At 43.6% G+C, this 20,750-nt stretch overlaps 1 protein-coding gene across 2 annotated transcripts in view; it reads left to right on the forward strand.

The window, feature by feature from the left end:
• The window catches only part of LOC145360276 (ATP-dependent chromatin remodeler CHD5-like), a 102,609-nt gene that overhangs the window by 12,598 nt on the left and 69,261 nt on the right, over window positions 1-20,750 (forward strand). For both annotated transcript variants that reach the window (XM_080215403.1, XM_080215401.1), the window contains exon 2: window positions 8,569-8,723. In XM_080215403.1, the coding sequence (XP_080071529.1) occupies window positions 8,569-8,723 (155 nt within the window). The remainder of the gene's footprint in view (window positions 1-8,568; window positions 8,724-20,750) is intronic.

The following is a 20,750-nucleotide window of genomic DNA, read 5'->3' on the forward strand; positions in this document are numbered from 1 at the left end:
TACTCACCCCTGCCTATGAGCTATTCTGCCCTATGACGCTTCTCTTCCACCTGGCAGAGGGTTGATAGAATTGCAGATCCTTTTTCTGTTTCTGTGTGGCTGTTGCAGATGTATGAGTTTTAAGTTTTCCTGAATCTTGGACACCGTTGCTGAGTGCTCAGATTGAGCTTGTACAAAGTGGTGATGGGCTGACTGTTCAACAGTTGAAGACATCACCCTCACTGGCATCAACACCTACATCCCACCCCCATATTGTTTATCACCAATCTATTGGATTTTATGCAGTTATGCTTCCTGTTACTACTGTTGGTACCTGGAGAGATTCAAACCAACACTCTTAACCCTCGTAGGCAGTGGCAATAAGCAGGAATCCAGACTGAATTCTGGTTTAATCCCAAAATTATTGGCTATAAAGCTGCTTTGGGACATTTGGAGATTTTCAAAGGCGTTCTATAAATATCAGCTTTTTAATTTTGTTATTACTGACCACCTGATTGTTACTCTCTCATTGGTCTGCTTCTTCCTCTTTTTCCTTTTTTTGTATATATGTTTATTGAAAATGTTCTTATATTTTACACAGCAAACAAACACCTATTTAGATCCCCACAGTGCTCGCGTATACATTCCAACATGACTGGGCATAGGGCTCCCTGTGGCCAGGGGACAAGCCCCTGGTAGCCCCAGTACCCACCCTGCCCAAGTCCTGTCTAATTGCACTGGCAATAATATAAAAATAAAAAGGCAGAGGAACGCTGCTGGAGAACCAACTGAGTACCCAAATAGCCCAGGCTATAAACCAGCGAGCAGAGAAAAGAGAGAGAGATAGCGCAGGGGGGAGGAGGAAGAGAGTGAGAGGGAAAAGAGAAAATTTCTTGTGTTGGTCCCTCTACCTCAACAGGGTGAGGCAGGTGTACTTGGGTAAAGGTGCATTCACCAATCGGGGGACTGGGATTCTGTGGGAGCACTGGGTCCTGAACCCATTGGATATCTACTTACCCGACTCCAACTGCAGAGTCCCAACATGCGCTATAAATGGTTGCCAGGTTTTATAGAAGCTAGCAGTGGACCCATGTAGCTTGCACCTCATCTTCTCTAGCTTAATGGTATCTACCAGCTCCTTCACACGCTGAGAGTGAGTTGAGGGTGCACCTGATTTCCACCTAAACAGGATTAGTCATCTTGCCAGGAGTGTGGTGAAAGCTACAAATCCATTTGGAATTTCGGCAGTGGCAGATTTAAAGGCACAACTCCAAATAGGGGTAGAGTACAGTATTTTGATCCAGGAGATGAGGTTTGGGCTGAACCCGAACCTCCCGAGAACATATAATTAGTGATTCCATTCTACCTGATCAAATGCTTTTTCAGCATCCAGCAAGATTAACATTCTGGTATCTTGGAGGTGGCAGCTGCATACGTAATGTTAAACAGGTGCTGAATATTTGAGTACATATGTCTATTTTTAATGAACCCAGTCTGGTCAGATGAGATGATAGCAGACAGAATGTCCTCCAAGCGAATGGCCAGAATCTTAGAGATCAGTTTGAGATCCACATTCGGCAATGAGATCGGTCTATAGGAGCTGCAGATTTGCGAGTCCTTATCCTTTTTAAGGACAAGCGAACTAGTTGCTTGCCTCAAAGTCTGCAGGAGAGAGTGGTTCTCATATGATTCATTAATCATGCGCAATAGCAGGGGAGCCAACCTATCCATAAATTTTTTGTAGAATTTGATGGGGTACCTACCTGGTCTCGGATATTTCCCACTTGGCATAATTCTGGCCGCCCTAACATTTTCTTCAACGTTGATTGGTTTCTCTAGTGCCATGGCCTCTCTCCTGTGAACCATGGGGAGATTCAGTTCCCCAAAGAACTCCTGAAAGTCCACCTCATTGCGGTGGTAGACTCTGAGCTATAATGGGTTGAGTAAAAGTCCCTAAACTGTTCATTTATTTGCTATGGATCGGTGGAGACCCCATTCGGAATCTGCATTTGTGGTATTAGGCTTTTGGCAGAGAATTGGTGCAGCTGATGAGCTAGTAGCTTGCTTGCCTTGTCCCCATGCTCAAAGTGTGTATACTTACATTTGAACAGCATCTCTTCTGCTGTATGTGAGAACAAGGTCTGAAACTCCTGCTGTTCTTTTAAAATACATTCGTTCATGGGATTTGGACATTTCTGGCCAGGCTAATTGTCCTTGAGAAATTTATGGTGAGCCACACTTCTTAAACCGCTGCCTTTTTCCCATCTTCCTTATAGTTCCTTCTCCTTCTGCCTCATGTTACACACAGCCCCAGCCTCCCTTTATCTGAAACCTTTGCCCTGTTCATTATTGATTGGCTTGTTGTCTTTTGCTAATCTGGAGCTGATATTCTGATGGGTCAAACAGACCATGGTGCCACATCTTATACCATTGGCTTCCCACACAGCAAGGAATGGTCCACTCGAGGGCAGCCTGAGTCACTGTGTTTTGTTGACATTCTCTCTCTTGTCTTTCATCCTATCTGAACCACCCTTCCTCTTCATTAACAGGAATTCTTAAGGGCCTCAATCAAGTTTAAATGAGGATTGTTGAACTCAATGTGCAATATTATGTCAGGAAAACATGTCTGCAGAAGTATTGACTTTATAGTGGCTAAATCTCGGCAAAATTGATAATCAGAGGAAAGGTTTGAATAGTAAGATTGCGTGGGGTATCAATTTGTGGTTTGCAAACCTTTCAGGGAATCATCCAGTTAGTGACAAAGGAATTTCCTATTAATCTTGTGAAGTTTAAGACCCTGAAAGAGTTGTCAAGAAACAGACACAAGGCGATGGCCTAGTGATATTATCGCTAGGCTATTATCCCAGAAACTCAGCTAATGTTCTGGGGACCCAGGTTCAAATTCAGACATGGCAGATGTGGAACTTTGAATTCCATAAAAAATATCTAGAATTAAGAATGATCATGGAACCATTGTCAATTGTTGGAAAAACCCATCTGATTCACTAATGTCCTTTAGGGAAGGAAATCTGCTGTCTTTACCTGATCTGGCCTACATGTGATTGGCATCTCCACATCGTGGCTACATGTGATGCCAGAGCCACAGCTATGTGGTTGATTCTCAACTGCCCTCAGGCAAGTAGGGATGGGCAATAAATGCTGGCCAGCCAGCGACACCCATGTTTCATGAATGAATAATTTAAAATGAGGATTAACTGCTGTGTGGGATATTGAAGATAATTGATTTAAGAATATCATTGATATATAGTTTGTAATAATAAAGATATCCATGTAGGAGTTGTATTAGTGAGGGCAAAGCACGCAACACTGTACCTAGCCTAGGGGGAGAGTTTAATGGGGCAGTGTTGAGGGTGCTTTACCAACGCTGTACCTGACCAGGGGGTAGAGGTTGGGATGCAGCTACTGGCAAAAATAATTTATTTTTGCATCCTGTCAACTCTCACTTTGTGTTTGTATTTTAGTCAGATTGTTTTCTTCAGTGTGCATTGATCTCCAATAACCTTGAATATGAAGTACTATTTTATATCAGCAGCACTGAATCTGAAAGCCTGGGTTGAATTCCAGCCTAGAACTTGCTCTCTCCCTGTAGCCCTTGGTTATATGATTTTGATTTTGCATATTTTTGTCACACGTATCAGTATACAGTGAAAAGTATTGTTTCTTGCATACTATACAGACAAAGCATGCTGTTCATAGAGAAGGAAACGAAAGAGTGCAGAGTGTAGTGTTAATATACGCTGGGCATTTGCCTAAACAAAAAAGATTGTTGAATGTTTAGTACGGTATTTGGGATAACTCCTCTCTCTGATTAGATTAGGTTGGGTTTTTTTTAAGGGAAGATAGATTTGTATTTCTTTCCTGCTTTTCATGTCCTCGAGGCGTCCCCAAAAGCTTTGAAGTCCACTAAATGCTCTTGAAATGTAATTACTGTTGCAATGTCAGAATTGTGGCAGCCAACTTTCATGCAGCAAGCTCCCACAAACAACAATGTGATATTGACCAGATAAATTGTTTTTCATTGAAAACAGTGCAAAAGGAGGCCAGTCAGCCCATCAAGTGTGCATCAATTCTTTTGACAGAGTTAATAATTCTTATGGGGATGGGAGTGGCACCCACTGCCCTACTCCATCACCATAATTCTATACATTTACCATGGTTAGTCAATCTAACCTACACCTCTTGGAATGTTAAGAGACAGTGGCCAAGCCCCCCCTAAATTGCACATCTTTGGACTAAGAGGGGAAACTGCAGCACCCGGAGGAAACCCATGCAGATGCAAGGAGAACGTACAAATTCCACACAGTCATCCAAGGCTAGAATTGAACCTAGGTCCCTGGCAGTGTGAGGCAGCAGTGATCACCACTGTGCCACCCTTTTTTATGATGTTGGTTAAGGGATAAGTATTGGCCAGGACACCAGAGAAGCTTTCTACTCTTGAAAATAGTGCTGTGGGATCTCTTGCATCCACCTGAGAGCTCAGGTGGGGCTTTGATTTAACAACTCAATGATGAAACACGGAAATAAGGCCTTCTGGTTTACGCAGTGGGTTAGGGATGTATGATATATTGAGCTGTAGAGACCAGTAGGGCCCTGAGTTGATCCTAGGCCTGTCAGGGGTCAGCCAGTCTCAGGCCAGATTGCATTGGGCCATCGCTGAAAAAATCGAGTGTGACTGTATCTTTAATTGAAGTATGACAATGTTGGCATTTGTTGTCCAATTCACATTGCTTGGAGTAATCTAGTTGTTGGTGACTCCCTCCTTGGACTGTTGTGGTACTTACAATTCTTCTTTTGCAGAATAAAATAGACTCTGAAAGAAAAGAAAGTAAAACTTGCATTTCTGTAGCACCTTCCTTGACCTCCGGATGTGTCGAAGCTCCTTACAACCAATGGAGTATTTCTGAACTGCAGTCACTATTGCAAGATAGGATTGGATTGTTCTGCAAAGGGTAATATTCAGAGTCAGCCCCAATGGGGTCTCTGGTAGGGTGAAGACCCCATAAAGGGTGTTTATGAGCTGGTAGATTGTTACAGTAACGAGCAGTTTAAATCATTTTCCTTTGCGCTTGCCCATAAGTGACCAGAGTATTGAAATTGCAGAGCAGTGATCCAAGATGTATTGGGTGGAGAAAGTATGTTGGACTGGGCACCATCATTGCTGGTCCAGAGAGCACACAAAATGTAAGGAGGAATATGTTATAAACTTTCTCTAAATCACCATGGATTTAGAAGAAGGAACTGCCTCACTCAATGCACTGGTCCTTTGAGGCATAACCAACTTGTGCTTGAGGGCTAAGGAGGTGATATTATTTGTTTGAATCTGCCAAAGACATTAGAAGTTTTTAATGAGGATTAAGATACAGGAGTGGCACAGTGGTTTAGCACTGCTGCCTCACAGCTCCAGGGACCTGGGTTCAATTCCAGCCTCGAGTCACTCTCTGCGTGAAGTCTGTACGTTCTCCCCGTGTCTGTGTGTTTTTCCTCCGGGTGCTCCGATTTTCCTCCACATTCAAAGATGTGCAAGTTAGGTGGATTGGCCATGCCAAATTGTCCCTCAGTGACAGGGGGACTAGCAGGGTAAATACTTGGGGCTACAGGGATAGGATCTGGGTGGGATTGTTGTCGGTGCAGGCTTGATGGACTGAATGGCCGCCTTCTGCACTGTAGGGATGCTATAATTCCAGGTAATTATTGACAGCTAAATAAGCTGGACATCTGTTTTGGTCAGGCAGGAAAGGTTCTGTCTGGGACCAATGATAGTGGAGTTTCTCAAGAATCTATTGGGTTCCGCACTTTTCCCAAGTGATTTGGATGAACATTATTTAATTATTAACTCTGGTGCTACCAAGATGTTTGATTACTTGGTAAACCCAGCTAACGCTTCCAATGGTGTTTGAGGTGATCAATTATAATTCTTCTAAGAAAAATAAAACCCTTCTGCTGCAATTTCTTTTTTCTTGCCGTTCTTCATGTGAGAGGCTGGGCAGTACAACAGCAGGATATACAACTGTCTCTGATTTTACACTCCTCCAGCCCTACAACACTCTGGGATCCCTCCACTCTGGTCTACTGCCAGATTTTGTTTGGACCACCATTAGTGGCCTTGCTTTCAGCTGCAAAGCCCATAAGACCTAGAAATGCCTTCCTAGCCCTCATCACATCTTCATCTCCTTTAATACCTTAGTATAAATGAGGAAAGCAGTGGTGTAGTGGTATTGTCACTGGATTAGTAAGCCAGAGACCCTGGGCAAGGTCTAGGGATTCAGGTTCAAATCCCACCATGGCCGATGGTGATATTTGCATTCAATAAAAATCTGGAATTAAAAGTCTAACGATGACCATTGTTGATCACCATCGAGTTCACTAATGTCCTTTAGGGAATGAAACCTGCTGACCTTATCTGGTCTGGCCTATGTGTGACTCCAGACCCACAGTAATGTGGTTGACTCTCAAATGCCCTCTGAAATGGAGGGCAGGAAGGGATGGGCAATAAATGATGGCACAGCCAGTGACGCCCACATCCCATAAATGAATAAAAAACTAACTTAACAGACGACAAATACATCAAACTTATGAATGGTACTTTAAGACCTACCTCCCTAAGTGGAAACCAGGTCAGCATGAGGGAGAAAAGAATAAAAGAATATTGTTACAACCCTACTGCTAATTTTAAAAAAGTGGATTTATCCTGGCAGCCAATGGAAATGACTGAAGGAGAAGATTTCCTGTTTTGTGATTTTTACTATAACAAAGAAGCTAAAGTCAACATGGATTAAGCATTACTTAACAGAAATCTAATGCACCAACTAATTAACACAATCAAAATATGTTGCACAAAATGTTTTTATTTTACACCTTACTTCTGGCAGAGTATAGTAACAAAAGATTTAATCCCAAGTTTGCAACAATCTCACTTCACTCTGCCCAGCTAACACAAATCTTCTAGTGTCCTTTGAAAATTGTTCCAATCAGTCTGAATATTCTAGAATCGACTTTCACCAACCAGGCCCTGGTCGATGACTCCTTGTGCCTTAAGTCTGCAAATTATGTCAGTCCTGTTCTCTTCCTTTCAAATAGAAACCAATTTTACAACTATTCTACATAGTTGTTAACACAAAAGCAGCTCGCCCTGCTCTTCACAGCAGTCGCTGTTGCTTTTCCATGCAGTAGTAGTTATTTATCTCTTAATGTTTCTCTGTATTTGTCTCTAAAAGTAACTGCCCCTTTTTCTGTGTCAAGTTGTTTTTCAAGGGGCTTGGGTTTCTTCCCCCATGACAACCAGATCACATGGGCCTGTCTCCAGACATAAGAACATAAGAACATGAGAACATGAGAAATAGGAGCAGGAGTAGGCCATCTAGCCCTTCGAGCCTGCCCCGCCATTCAATAAGATCATGGCTGATCTGTCGTGGCTCAGTTCCACCTTCCCGCCCTCTCCCCATAACCCTTAATCCCCTCTCTTATCAAAAACCCATCAACCCGCGCCTTAAAAATATTAAGCGAGGCAGCCTCCACCACTTCAACGGGCAGAGAATTCCAGAGATTCACCACCCTTTGAGTGAAGAAGTTCCTCCTCAGCTCCGTTCTAAACCGCTCCCCCTTTATCTTGAGGCTGTGCCCCCTAGTCCTACTGTCTTTTTTGAGCGGGAAGAGTCTCTCCACCTCTATCCTATCCATCCCATTCATCATCTTATACGTCTCAATGAGATCTCCCCTCATTCTTCTAAACTCTAACGAGTACAAGCCTAGTTTATTCAGCCTCTCCTCATAGCTCAACCCCCTCAACTCCGGTATCAGCCTAGTAAACCTCCTCTGCACTCCCTCCAAGGCCAAAATATCTTTGCACAGGTGCGGCGCCCAAAACTGCACACAGTACTCCGGCTGCGGCCTCACCAATGCCCTATAGAGCTGCAGCAAGACCTCCCTACTTTTATATTCAATCCCCCTCGCTATGAAGGCCAGCATCCCATTCGCCTTCCTGACCACCTGCTGCACCTGCAAGCTGGGTTTTTGCGACTCATGCACAAGGACAGGTTCAGTATGATCACCATTCTCCCTCTCCAGAGCATTCTGCTTCATCTTAAATTAAAGGAGGTGTTTTCAAACATAACTATTTTGTAAAGTCAAGCATTTGTAACAATATGCTTGGAAAATTAAATGAAGAGGTTTGTGTGGATCATAATCATTGATGTACTATGCATGTTTTTGTACCTCTGACAAACTTTTCATATCTCCTTACGTGTTGCATAGTCCAAATTTTAATAAATACCACTCCTGTAAAACTCCTTGGGACATTTTACTTCCATAAAGTTGCTATATAAATGCAAGTTATCGTTTGTTAAGCAATAAAAAAACTAATAATTCAGTCCATCATGGACACAAATGCTTCAGTTTTGATAGTTTTCTTTACTGTTGCTTCTTAGTGAAGCAGTAGCTGATGTATGCACATCCTCATCCTCCAATTAAATTTTATTTTAATGTCTTTTTCCTATGGATAGTGTGGACGTCCTCTAGTCTGATGGAGTTAGTCCTTGGTTAAACTCTGAAAGCCTTTCTTGATTTCCACAGAGGAGGAGGAGGAGGAAGAGGAGGAGGAGGAGGAGGAAGAGGAAGGTCGCGAAGCAATGTTTTCTGAAGAAGAGCCAGCCAAAGTGAAGAAGAAAAGGAAACCACGGAAACAAAAAGAGAACAAGACTCCCAAAATGAAGAAGAGAAAGAAAGAGGTAACGTGGAGGAGAGCCATGGCCATGTTGATTTGAATGAGAAAGAGAATGAGAGAGATTATAGCAATGCTGAGACATTTGTGGAAAAGAGGGGATTATGTCCGTGTTGAGATGGGGGGGTGGGTCACAAGAGACTGAGGTTGGGGCTGGTCTAACATGAGGTGGGGGTAGTGAGAAATTGAGGCTGGGGTAACGCCAGATTACAGTGGTGCTGGGGTAGTTGAGGGATGGAAAGGAATTGCCGCAAAGTTGGGATAATTGGAAGTTTTGTGCTGATGATGACGAGCGTTTTTATGGCAACTTTTAATGTAAGAAACATGCGTTTACAAATGGGGAAGAAATAAATAAAATGACCAGAGAGCTGGAGGAATGGACTGAGAGTCATAGTCGGGAAGTCAAATTGACTGAAAACATGGAAGCAAAGATGATTCATCTAAAGATTTTTTTTTAAGATGTTTGGAGAAGTGGAGAGGGTTTCCACGTTTGAGAGTCCGAAGATGTGTGGGTTAGGTTGATTGGCTATGTTAAATTGACTCTGTGTCAGGTGGACTAGCAGGGTAAATAAGTGGGGTTATGGGATAGGGGCTGGGTGGGATTGCGGTCAGTGCAAACTCAATGGGCCAACTGGCCTCTGGTTGCACTGTAGGGATTCTGTGTTTAGTTCCAGACATTGGCACTGAGTGATTGAAGGTTCTGCCATTGGATGAAGGGAGGGTATTACAGAGAGGATCTGAGGGGGTGGAGGCTGCAGGAAAGGATATGTAACTGGAGGAGGTTGCTAAGCTAGGCTGACTCAAGGCTGTGTGTTTGCTGGTGAGGATGGTGATCTCAAATTTCAGGTGTTGGGGAATAGAGTATTAGTGGAGAGCAGCAAAGATAGCAATGATAAGTGAGCAGGGCTTAGTGACGGGATAGCCCTTTTTCATTATCAGTGGACATCTCGAGTACTTTCCCTGCCAATGAAACACTTTTGAAATGTGGTCATTGTTGTAATGCAGCCATGGCTGAATGGGATAGGTTGGAGCGAAGTCAGAGTTTACGGAGGTTATCAAGGAGACCACTGGAGAAAAAACTTCAGAGGCAGCAAAACTGGTTAAGGGTACCCGACAACAGGGAAGTTTTTCTCCTCTATATGCTGCCCTTCGACCACACCATCTGAAAGCACAGAGTTGGTTTTATAAGTATGCTGTCGACAACCAGTTCTACATCACAATCACCTCCCTTGCTCCTTCGCTGTTACTGAGTTATCAAACTATTTAACCAGCATTCAGTACTAGGTAAGCAGAAGTTTCCCCCAGTTAAGTATTGGGAAGACTGAAGGCATTGTTTTCAGTCCCTGCCCCCAAACTTCATTCTGTTCATACCTGCTCCATCCCTCTGCCTGCCAACTGTCTGAGATTGTGCCAGTCTGTTGCTAACCTTAGTGCTGGCATGAATATGAGGGCCAAAAGCTCACCCTGGGATCAAATGTGGCACCATGACTGCTTATTTCCACCTCAGTAACATCACCCACATCCTCCCCTGCCTCAGCTCATCTATGGCTGAGACCCTCATTCACACCTTTGTTATCTTTAGACTTGACCACTCCAATTCATTCCAGGCTAGTCTTCCACATTCTGCCCTCTATAAACTTGAGACAATCCAAAACTGTACTGTCTGTGTCTTAACCCACAGCAGGCCCTGTTCATTCCCTGATTGACCCTGTGGTCACTGATGTACATTGGCTCCTGGTCTAGCACCATTTTGATTTTAAAGTTCTCATCCTTTCTTTCAAATCCCTCCATATCCTTGCCCCTCCCTATCTCTGCAGTCCACCCCCCCATCCCCACAAACCTCTGAGATATCAATGCTCCTAATTCTGGCATCTTGTGTATCCCCAATTATAATCAAACGCTCCACCATTGGTGGCCGTGCCTTCAGTTGCCTTGGTCCCGAGCTCTGGAATTCCCTCCCTACATCTCACTATCTCTGTCCTACGCTCTTCTCTTTGAAGGCACTTGATAGATAACATGCCTTTGACCAAGCTTTTGATCACCTGACCGAGTACCTCTCTATGTGGCTCAGTGTCGCACTGTATTATAGTATTTTTGGGAAACAGCTGAGGAAGTTTCATTGTTAAAGGTGCTTTATAAGTATGTTGTTCATTGAGGGAAGAGATGCTATGGAAGCCAGCTGTCTTGGCAATGGGTAAGATTGGAATATGCAGCCAAGCACTTAAAACAGGACACCAAGGTTTACCTGCTTTATTTCGGTGAGTAGATGGTGAGGCGAGTGGAGTTAATGACAAGAATACAATCCGGAAAACTAGATAATGGATGGGTAGCCTGATTGCACAGAGAAGGATACCAAGGCTTCAGAGAGACATTTTATTTATTCATTCATAGGATGTTGCTGGCTAGGCCAACATTTATTGCCCATCTCTAATTTCCCTTGGGAAGATGGAGGTGAACAACCTCTTTGAATTGCCGCAGTCCATGTGAGGTAGGTGCACCCATAGTGCTGTTAGGGAGGGAGTTCCAGGATTTTGATTCAGTGACAATGAAAGAATGGCAATATATTTTCAAGTCAGGGTGATAATGGTTTGGAGGGGAGCTTGGTGGTCTTTCCAAGAATCTGCTGACCTTGTCCTTGGTGGTTATAAGTATAAAAGATGCTATCTAAGTGAGTTCCTGCAGTGTGACTTGTAGATGGTACTCACTGCTGTCACCATGTTTCAGAGAGAGTGAATGTTTCTGGGTGGGGTGCCAATCAAATGGGCTGCTTTGTCCCGGATGGTGGCAAGCTGTTGAGTGTTGTTGGAGCTGCACCTGTTCAGGCAAGGGGAGGGTATTCTGTCATGAGCCTGACTTGTACCTTGTAGATGGTGGACAGGCTTTGAAGAGTTAGCAGATGAGTTATTCACTGCAGGATTCCTATCCTTAAACCTGCTCTTGTAGTCGCAGTATTTATATGGTTAGTCCAGTTGAATTTCTGATTAATGGTAACACCCAGGATGATGTCAATGGAGAATTCAGCAATGAGGCATTGAGTTTAAAAATTGGCAAGTCACGTTACAGCTTTGTAGAACCTTAAGACATATTTGGAATACAGTGTTCAATTCTGGTTGCCACACTACCAGAAGGATGTGGAAGCTTTGAAGAAGGTACAGAAAAGATTTACCAGGGTGTTTTCTGGTATGGAGGGCGTTAGCTCTGAGGAGAGGTTGGAGAAACTTGGTTTCTTCTCACTGGAACGACAGAGGTTGAGGGGCGACCTGATAGAAGTCTACAAGATTATGAAGGACGTGGACAGAGTGGATAGTCAGAAGCTTTTTCCCAAGGTGGAAGAGTTAATTACTTGGGGGCATAGGTTTAAGGCGCAAGGGGCAAAGTTTAAAGGAGATGTACGAAGCAAGTTTTTTAAGACAGAGGGTGGTGGGTGCCTGGAACTCGCTGCTGGGGGAGGTAGTGGAAGCAGATACGACGGTGAGTTTTAAGAGGAATCTTGACAAATACATGAATAGGATGGGAATAGGGGAATATGGTCCCTGGAATGGTCAGGGGTTTTAATTAAGTCAGGCAGCATGTTCAGTACAGGCTTGGAGGGCCGAAGGGTCTATTCCTGTGTTGTAATTTTCTTTGTTCTTTGTAATGGATTTGAAGGTCAAGGGGTGATGGTTAGTTTTCTCTTGTTGGGTTTCATTGTCTGGCAGTTGTGTGAATGTTACTCATCAGCTCAAGCCTGGATTGTCCAGATCTTGCTGCATTTGGACATGGACTGCTTCAGTATTTGAGGACTTGCGAATCGTGCTGAACATTGTGCAGTCATCGGCGATTATTCCCACTTCTGACGTTATGATGGAAGGAAGGTCATTGATGAAGCAGCTAGATGTCGTGGACACTAACTTGAGGGACTACTTCAGTGAAGTCCTGAAATTGAGATGATTGACCTCCAATCACCACAACCATCTTCCTTTGTGTCAGATACGTCTCCAATGGGGAGTTTTCCTCCTCTTTCCCACTGACTTCACTTTTGCTAGGGCTGCTTGATGCCACATTCAGTCAAATGTTGTCTTGATGTCAAGGGCGGTCGCACTCGCCTAATCTCTCTTGTCCATGTTTGAGCCAAGGTTGTAATGAGGTCAAGAGCTGAGTGATCCTGGCAGAATCCAAACTCTGTGTCTGTGAGCAGATTATTGCTGATTCACTTGGGTGTTACCTGATGTGAGGAAGTACAAATATTAAGAAAGATGCAAAGAGCTGGATAATTTTTGTTAGATTCCTAGAGATTACAGGTTGACATATAGAAGTACTTACAGTTTTTAAAGGATGGTACAGGGCAGGTAGAGTCAGACTGCTTCCAGTAGGTGAGGCGGGTCAAAAACAGGGACCAAGGGATACAAAGGGGAGATGGTGGCTTAGTGGTGATGTTTCTGGACTAATAATCCTGAAAACCAGGTAATGCTCTGGGGACAGATGTTCAAATCCCATTATTAATTCCATTAATAAATCTGGAATTTAAAGCTAATCTCAGTAATGGACCATGAAACCATCATTGATTGTCGTAAAAACCATCTGGTTCGCTAATGTCCTTTAGGGAAGGAAGTCTGCCATCCTTAACCTGGTCTGTCTACATGTAGGCCAGACCAGGTAAGGATGCAGACCTAAAGCAATGTTGGCAACTCATAAATACCTCTGAAATGGCCTTGCAAACCAGTTCAGGGGCATTTAGGGATGGGCAACACATGTCCATATCCCATGAATGAATGAAGAAGAAAAGATAATTTGTTTTGAGAATGGTAAAACTCCCTCAGGTGCAATTGAGGGGCTGAGGAGCTTACTCCCATTCCTGTCCCCTCCTCCGTGTCAGTATTTGAGATCAGATTTGATAAAGGATGAAAGGATCTGAAAACAGGACAGTTTACCCACATATTTGTTTGGAGGGTGAAAGCTAATACAGACCATTTGGGTTGAATGGTCTGTTTCCATGTTGTAACTTTTATTTATTGAGGGTATTGTTCTGAAGTAGCATGGTCCAGGGTTGGGTAATCACATTTTTGTTACCGAAGCTGTAGCAATTCAGATCTTTAAGTTTGCCAAAGAGAGATGGGAGAATGGTCTTTGGCAGAGAACAATTTCAAGCTTGGCTGTTAAGCCCTTTGAGTTATTTGCTGATTAGCCACTGCCTGAACTTGAAAAAAAGAGGAAGCCTTGCACTTTGATAGTGCCTTCCGTGACCTCAGGATGTCCCAAAACGCTTTACAGTCAAGTGGCACAGTGGTTAGCACTGCTGCCTCACAGCACCAGGAACCTGGGTTTGATTCCCAGCTTGGACCACTGTTGGTGTGGAGTTTGCATTTTCTCACCATGTCTGTGTGGGTTCCCTCTGGGTTCTCCAGTTTCCTCTCACAGTCTGAAGGATATGCGGGTTAGGTATATTGGCCATGCAAAATTGGCCCTTAGGGTCAGGGGGACTAGCTAGGGTAAATGTATGGGGTTATGGGGATAGAGCCTAGGTGGGATAGTGGTTGGTGCAGACCCAATGGGCGGGATGACCTCTTTCTGCACTGTAAGATTCTATGATTCTAAAGCACTTTTGAAGTAGCATTGCTGCTACGATGCAGCAACGACTGATTTACACACATTTCACAGATGGCAATGAAATAAATGACCAGATAATTTTAATGACATTGGCTGAGGGGTAATGAATGGCCAGGAACCTGCTGGGGAGAAACCTGCCTGCCCGCCACTGTTCTTCAGAGTAGTGATCAGGAGTCCACTTGAGACCAATGGGCCTCAGATTAAAGTCCCATCTGAAAGATGTCACCTCTGACAGAGCAGCATTTCCTCAGTACTGCAGAGCTTGGTGGGGTAAGCTGATGTATATAAATGCAGGTTATTGTTTATAAAAGGCATCCAGTAAATTATTATGTCCCTCGGGAGATTTGGGTGGGTAATTATTTAAGTGTCAGCATGAGACCACAAGAAATTAAAATCCAATTGGGCAGTTCATGTTTAAATGTTACTTTTTTTAATTGATTGGTAGCCTCGCTAAGTGAGGAGTAAGTAGAGCCTGTGAATGAAGTCTTTTAGTGTGAGGAGGCTGTTACGCTGCAGCTCCCACATGGTTCTGGCTGGCCAGGAGACACACTCTCTTTTGCCTTGGGCCACGTTTTGTGGCTGAAATTCCTGAAGTGGTTAAATGTAAATGAGGTGGTCAGCAACATTTGGCATTAGTGAGGTCATGTGACAATGGCACAGCAGGAAGATCTATTCAGACTTCTCTTAACTCATAGATTTGGCAAAGTACTCAGCACTGCTGTCTAACAGCGCCAGTGACCCGGCTTGGGTCACTGTCTGTGTGGAGTCTGCATGTCCTTCCTGTGTCTGCGTGGTTTTTCTTTGGGTAATCCCATCGTCTGAAAGACGTATTGGTCATGCTAAACTCTCCCTCAGTATCCAAACAGATGCTGGAGCATGGCAACTATGGGATTTTCACAGTAACTTCATTGCAGTGTTACTGTAAGACTACATGTAACACTAATAAACTTTAAACTGATTTGTGACATTCAATGAAACCTGATTATAGACCAGACTAATCTGCCTGTTTTGGAAGTTTGCTGCTGCTCCCTGCTCAGCTGGCCCTGGCAAGGAAACGAAGAATATTTGTGGGGCACTTGGATCATTGGGCATTTCAGGGTGCAGAGAACCTTTTAGACACATGTCAACTAAATAACAATGCTGTTAAGGTTCCCTGTGCTTTTGTTGGGTTTATTGCTTATGTTGAGCTCTTAGCCTGATGGGACCATATGTTTCCTCCTGACATCAGCAGTGCCCGAAAGGGCACTTATGCCTATTGGTGCATCAAAGTAAGCCCCTTCTCTATTACTAGTTCTTTAAGATTGGTCCCTTGGAGGAAGTAGTGATGTCACCGACACTTGATGTCAGTGGTGGAGAAAATTGAGTCCAATATCAAGTATTCTGTAGCGGAGCACTTAGAAAACAGTGGCAGAATCAGATAGAGTCAGCATGGATTTATGGAAGGGAAGTCATACTTGACAAATCTACAGGAATACTTCAAGGATGTAATTAGTAGAGTTGATAAGAGGGAGGCAGTGGATGTAGTTTATTTGGATTTTCCGAAGACATTTGACAAAAATCCCATTTAATGGATTGATATGTAAAATTAAAGTGCATGGGACTGGGGACAGTGTATTGAAATGGATAGAAAACTGGATAGCAGACAGGAATCAAAGAGTAAAAGAAGATTTTTTTTTCCCACATGGCAGGTAGTGATTAGTGGGGTACTGCAGGGATCAATTCTAGGACCCCCAGCTCTCATGCATATTAATGATTTTGATGAGAGAACTAAATGCAGTATCTCTGGATTGACACAGTTGCCTGGGCACATGAGCTGTGAGAAGGATGCAGAGATGCTTTAGTCTGATTTAGACAAGCTGAGTGAGTAGGCAAGTGATTGGCAGATGCAGCATAATGTGTCAAGGATATCCACTTTAGTAGCAAAAACAAAAAGGCTGATTATTATTTGGCTATAAATTGAGAGAAGGGAGTGTGAAACAAGACCTGGGTCCTTGTATACCAGTTATTGAAGGTAAGCATGCAGATGCAGCAGGCAGTAAAAAAGGCAAATGATACGTTGGCCTTCAAAGGAAGGATGTTCTTGCTGTAGAGGGAATGCAGGAAAGGTTACTGGATGGCAGGACTGATGTATGAGGAGAGATGGTTAGGATTATACTTGCTCGTGTTCTGAAGAATGAGGGGGGAATCTCAGAGAAATCTATAAAACTCTTACAGGACTAGACAGGGTAAATACAAGAAGGATGTTAATGATGGTGTAGGTGTCCAAAACCAGAGGTCCTAATCTGGTGATATGGGATAAATCTTTTAGGACTGATGAGGAGAGATTTCTTCACCCAGGGAGTGAGTGATAAGCTTGTGGAATTCGTTAGCACAGTTGAGACCAAAACATTTTATATTTTCAAAAAGGAATTGGATATCGCTCTTGGGCTGAAAGGTAGATGGTGTGGGAGGAAGGTGGGATTAGTCTATTGAGTTGGATGATCAGCCACGATTGTCTTGAAGGGCCAAACAGCCTACTCCTCCTCTACCTTCTGTGTTTGACATCAAGAGCTAAGTGCAGTGACTGATGGATTTTGATACTGATGATGATTCAGTGACTGTTTTTGGGAGTCCAGTCAAACTGGCAAAATCTGCTGCCTAACATAATTTTGGGTATTTCCACATCTAACTTATTCCTGGCTGTGGAACTGTGTCTGCCTTGGAAATTCAGGACAGTGCTTGAGAATCTAAAGTAGGCCTCAGTACCCCTGGATTAATGAGTCAGTATGGGATGGGGGTGGATTTCAGTTAAGTTTATTTATTAGTCACAAGTAAGGCTTACATTAACACTGCAATGAAGTTAGTGAAATTTTCCTAGTAGCCACATTCCAGCACCTGTTCAGGTCAATGCAGCTAAGCAGAGACCCTGGCTTAACATTTGTTCTTCAACCCAGATCACTAAAAGCAGTTTATCTGGCTGTTATCACAATGCTGTTTGTGGGATCTTACTATGTGAAAGTAATCTTGTATTTCCTACACGAACAACTTGTGATTACCTGACACATTTAATGTGTAGTAAAATGCCCGAAGTCACTTTACGTGAGTTTTATCAAACAAAATTTGACGCTGAGCTACGTACAAGGTGGCACGTTAGCACAGTGGCTAGTACTGCTACCTCACTGTATTAGGGACCTGGGTTCAGTTGCAGCCTTAGGTGGAGTTTGCATGTTCTCCCCGTGCTGCATTGGTTTTCTCCCACAGTCCAAAGATGTGTAGCTTAGGGGGGATTAGCCGGGTAAATGCATGGGATTATGGGGATAGGGCAAGGGGTGGGGGACTGGGTAAGATGCTCTATCAGAGTCGGTGTAGACTTGATGGGCCTGAAGACCACATCCTGCACTGTAGGGATCCTATAAGATATTAAGACAGATGACCAATTGCTTGGTCAAAGAAGTATATTTTAAGAAACTCCTTGTTAGAGGAGAGAGAGTTAGGAACATAAGAACTGGAGTAGACCATTTAGCCCATTGACCCTACTCTGTCATTCAATGCGATCATAGCTGGCACTTCAATACTTTTTACACAATCCACATAACCTCTTATGTAATTGTTAATCAGCATATCAATCTCTATTTTCCACAACTCTGGGGTAAAGAATTCCAAAGATTCACGATCTTCTGCGCAAAGAAATTTCTCCTCCTCTCAGTCCTAAGTGGTATTCCCCCTTACTTTGAAATTGTACTCCCTGGTTCCAGACACCCCAACCAAGGAAAACATTTTACCTGCATCTGCCTTTTGTTGTCTGTAAGGTAGAAAGGTTTAGGGAAGAAATTCCCCAAAACCTTAGAGCCTAGGTAGCTGAAATGGCCACCAATGAGAGACAGACTAAGATCCTCAATTGATTGAATGCAGGGTATCTCAGAGAAGATGGAGAGGGATGAGGCCATGGAGAGGTTTGATTCATTATTGCCACATGTACTGGGATACAGTGAAAAATATTGTTTCTTGCACGCTATACAAACAAAAACATACTGTTCATAAAACACATAGGAGAGAAGTAAAAGATAAGGTTCAGAATGTAGTGTTACTAGCATAGCTAGGGTATAGAGAAAGATCAACTTAATATAAGGTAGGTCCATTTAAAAGTCTGATGGCAGCAGGGAGGAAGCTGTTCTTGAGTATATCAGTACATGACCTCAGACTTTTGTATTTTTTTCCGGACAGAAGAGGTGGAAGAGATTTGAAAACAAAGATGATAATTTTAAAATCTTTGTTAAATCTGTTGCAAACTGTATTTATTTAGCATTTGTTGCAAATGGATTGAAGCATACGAATAAAGCTTACAATTATATAGAACACTGGTGAGGTCCCCTTACTTAAGGAAGGGCCTATTTGCTCTAAAGGGAATGCACTAGACTGGTTCCACGAGTCAAGAGGATTGCCTTCTGAGGAAAGGTCAAATAAGCCTATATTCCCTGAACTTTAGAAAAATAAGAGCTGATATAACTGAAAAAACATAACATTTGTTTTAAGGGGCTTGACCTGTAGATTCTGAGATATTTTCCTGGATGAAGAATATAAAACAGAGGGTGACTGTCTCAAAGGAAGACGTCAGCTATTTTGGACTAAGGTGTGGAACTTGGAGGATTGTATATCTTTGGGATTCTCTATCCCTTGGAGCTGTTGATGTTTGACAGGTTTATTCAAGACCGATCGATAGATCTTTGGGCACTGGTGAATTTATGAATTGTGGGGTGGGTAGAGTTGAGACTAGTCATAATGATGTCGAATGACCTACTCCGATGCTTATTACGTTGCGTTCTTATGTTATGACAGTGATGGCTTGTCAGAGCTATTTTATTGGCTGTAAAGCACTTTTGGACTCCTGAGTTTATGAAAGGTGCTAAATAAATGCAAGCCCTTTTCTTTTCATTGGCTTAGAGCATAGAACAGTGTAGCACAGGAACAAGCCCTTTGGCCCAAAATATTGTGCTGAACATGACACCAAATTAAACTAATCCCTTCTGTCTGCCCTTGATCCATATTTCTTTATTCCCTCCGTATTCATGTGCTTATCTAAAAACCCCTCTCGTATCTGCCTATTGAACAAACCTTCTCTGGAAGTGCAAGTATGTGGGTTTTGGGTAAGGACGGAATTGGGTTGGGTTCTGGTGTCCCTGGGGTCCTGTAGCCAGCTGTTACTCACTGTCATAATTCGAAGTGAAGACAGAGTGGAGTGTTTAGTCAAGTGTTAGAGTGCTTGCCTGTTTGTGTGTGTGCGCGCACACACACACACACACACACACACACACACACACACACACACCCCCCCCCCCCCCCGCCCCCCCCGACATTAAGAGCCCATTTCATATGGCCAATCCACACATCTTTGGAGAGAGCAAATTTGTGAGGAAAAGACATCATGCCATCTTGTGACACTGTTGGAGGAACTTTATGGGCCATCAGGTTTTCCGTGAACCTGTGTGATCTTTATTTTTAGTGATTACACCGTTGTTTAAGAAGGGTGCCAGGCAAAAGGCAGGGAATTATAGGCGGGTTAGTTTAACGTCTGTTGTAGGTAAAATGTTAGAATCCGTCATCAAGGAGGAAATAGTGAGGCATCTTGAGGGAAATTGCTTGATAGAGCAGACGCAGCACAGTTTCGTTAAGGGGAAGTCGTGTCTGACAAACTTATTGGAGTTCTATGAGGGCGGTGGATAGAGGAGAGCCGGTGGATGTGGTCTGTCTTGATTTTCAGAAAGCGTTTGACAAGGTACCTCACAAGAGGTTATTGCAGAAGGTAAGGGGGCATGGAGTTGGGGGTAGGGTGTTAGCTTGGATAGAGGATTGGTTGTCAAATAGGAGGCAGAGAGTGGGGGTTAATGGGTGCTATTCAGATTGGCGGTTGGTGACTAGTGGAGTGCCCCAGGGGTCGGTGCTGGGGCCTCAGCCATTTACCATTTATATAGATGATCTGGAGGAGGGAACCGAGTGTATGGTGTTGAAATTTGCTGATGACACCAAGATTGGTGGAACAGCAAATTGCGCGGGGGGTGTGGAGAGTCTGCAGAAGGATCTAGATAGGCTGGGCGAATAGGCCAGGAAATGGCAAATGGAATTTAATGTTGGCAAGTGCGAGGTGGTCCACTTTGGTAGGAATAATGGTAGGAAGGACTGTTTCTTACGTGGCGAGAAACTGCAGCAGGCGACGGTGCAGAGGGACCTCGGGGTCCTTGTGCATGAGTCGCAAAAACCCAGCCTGCAGGTGCAGCAGGTGGTCAGGAAGGCGAATGGGATGCTGGCCTTCATAGCGAGGGGGATTGAATATAAAAGTAGGGAGGTATTGCTGCAGCTGTATAGGGCATTGGTGAGGCCGCAGCTGGAGTACTGTGTGCAGTTTTGGTCGCCGTACTTGCGCAAGGATATTTTGGCCTTGGAGGGAGTGCAGAGGAGGTTTACTAGACTGATA

Source organism: Carcharhinus amblyrhynchos, chromosome 30, assembly GCF_965287045.1.
Source record: "Carcharhinus amblyrhynchos chromosome 30, sCarAmb.v2.hapA, whole genome shotgun sequence".
NCBI classification, from domain to species: domain Eukaryota; kingdom Metazoa; phylum Chordata; class Chondrichthyes; order Carcharhiniformes; family Carcharhinidae; genus Carcharhinus; species Carcharhinus amblyrhynchos.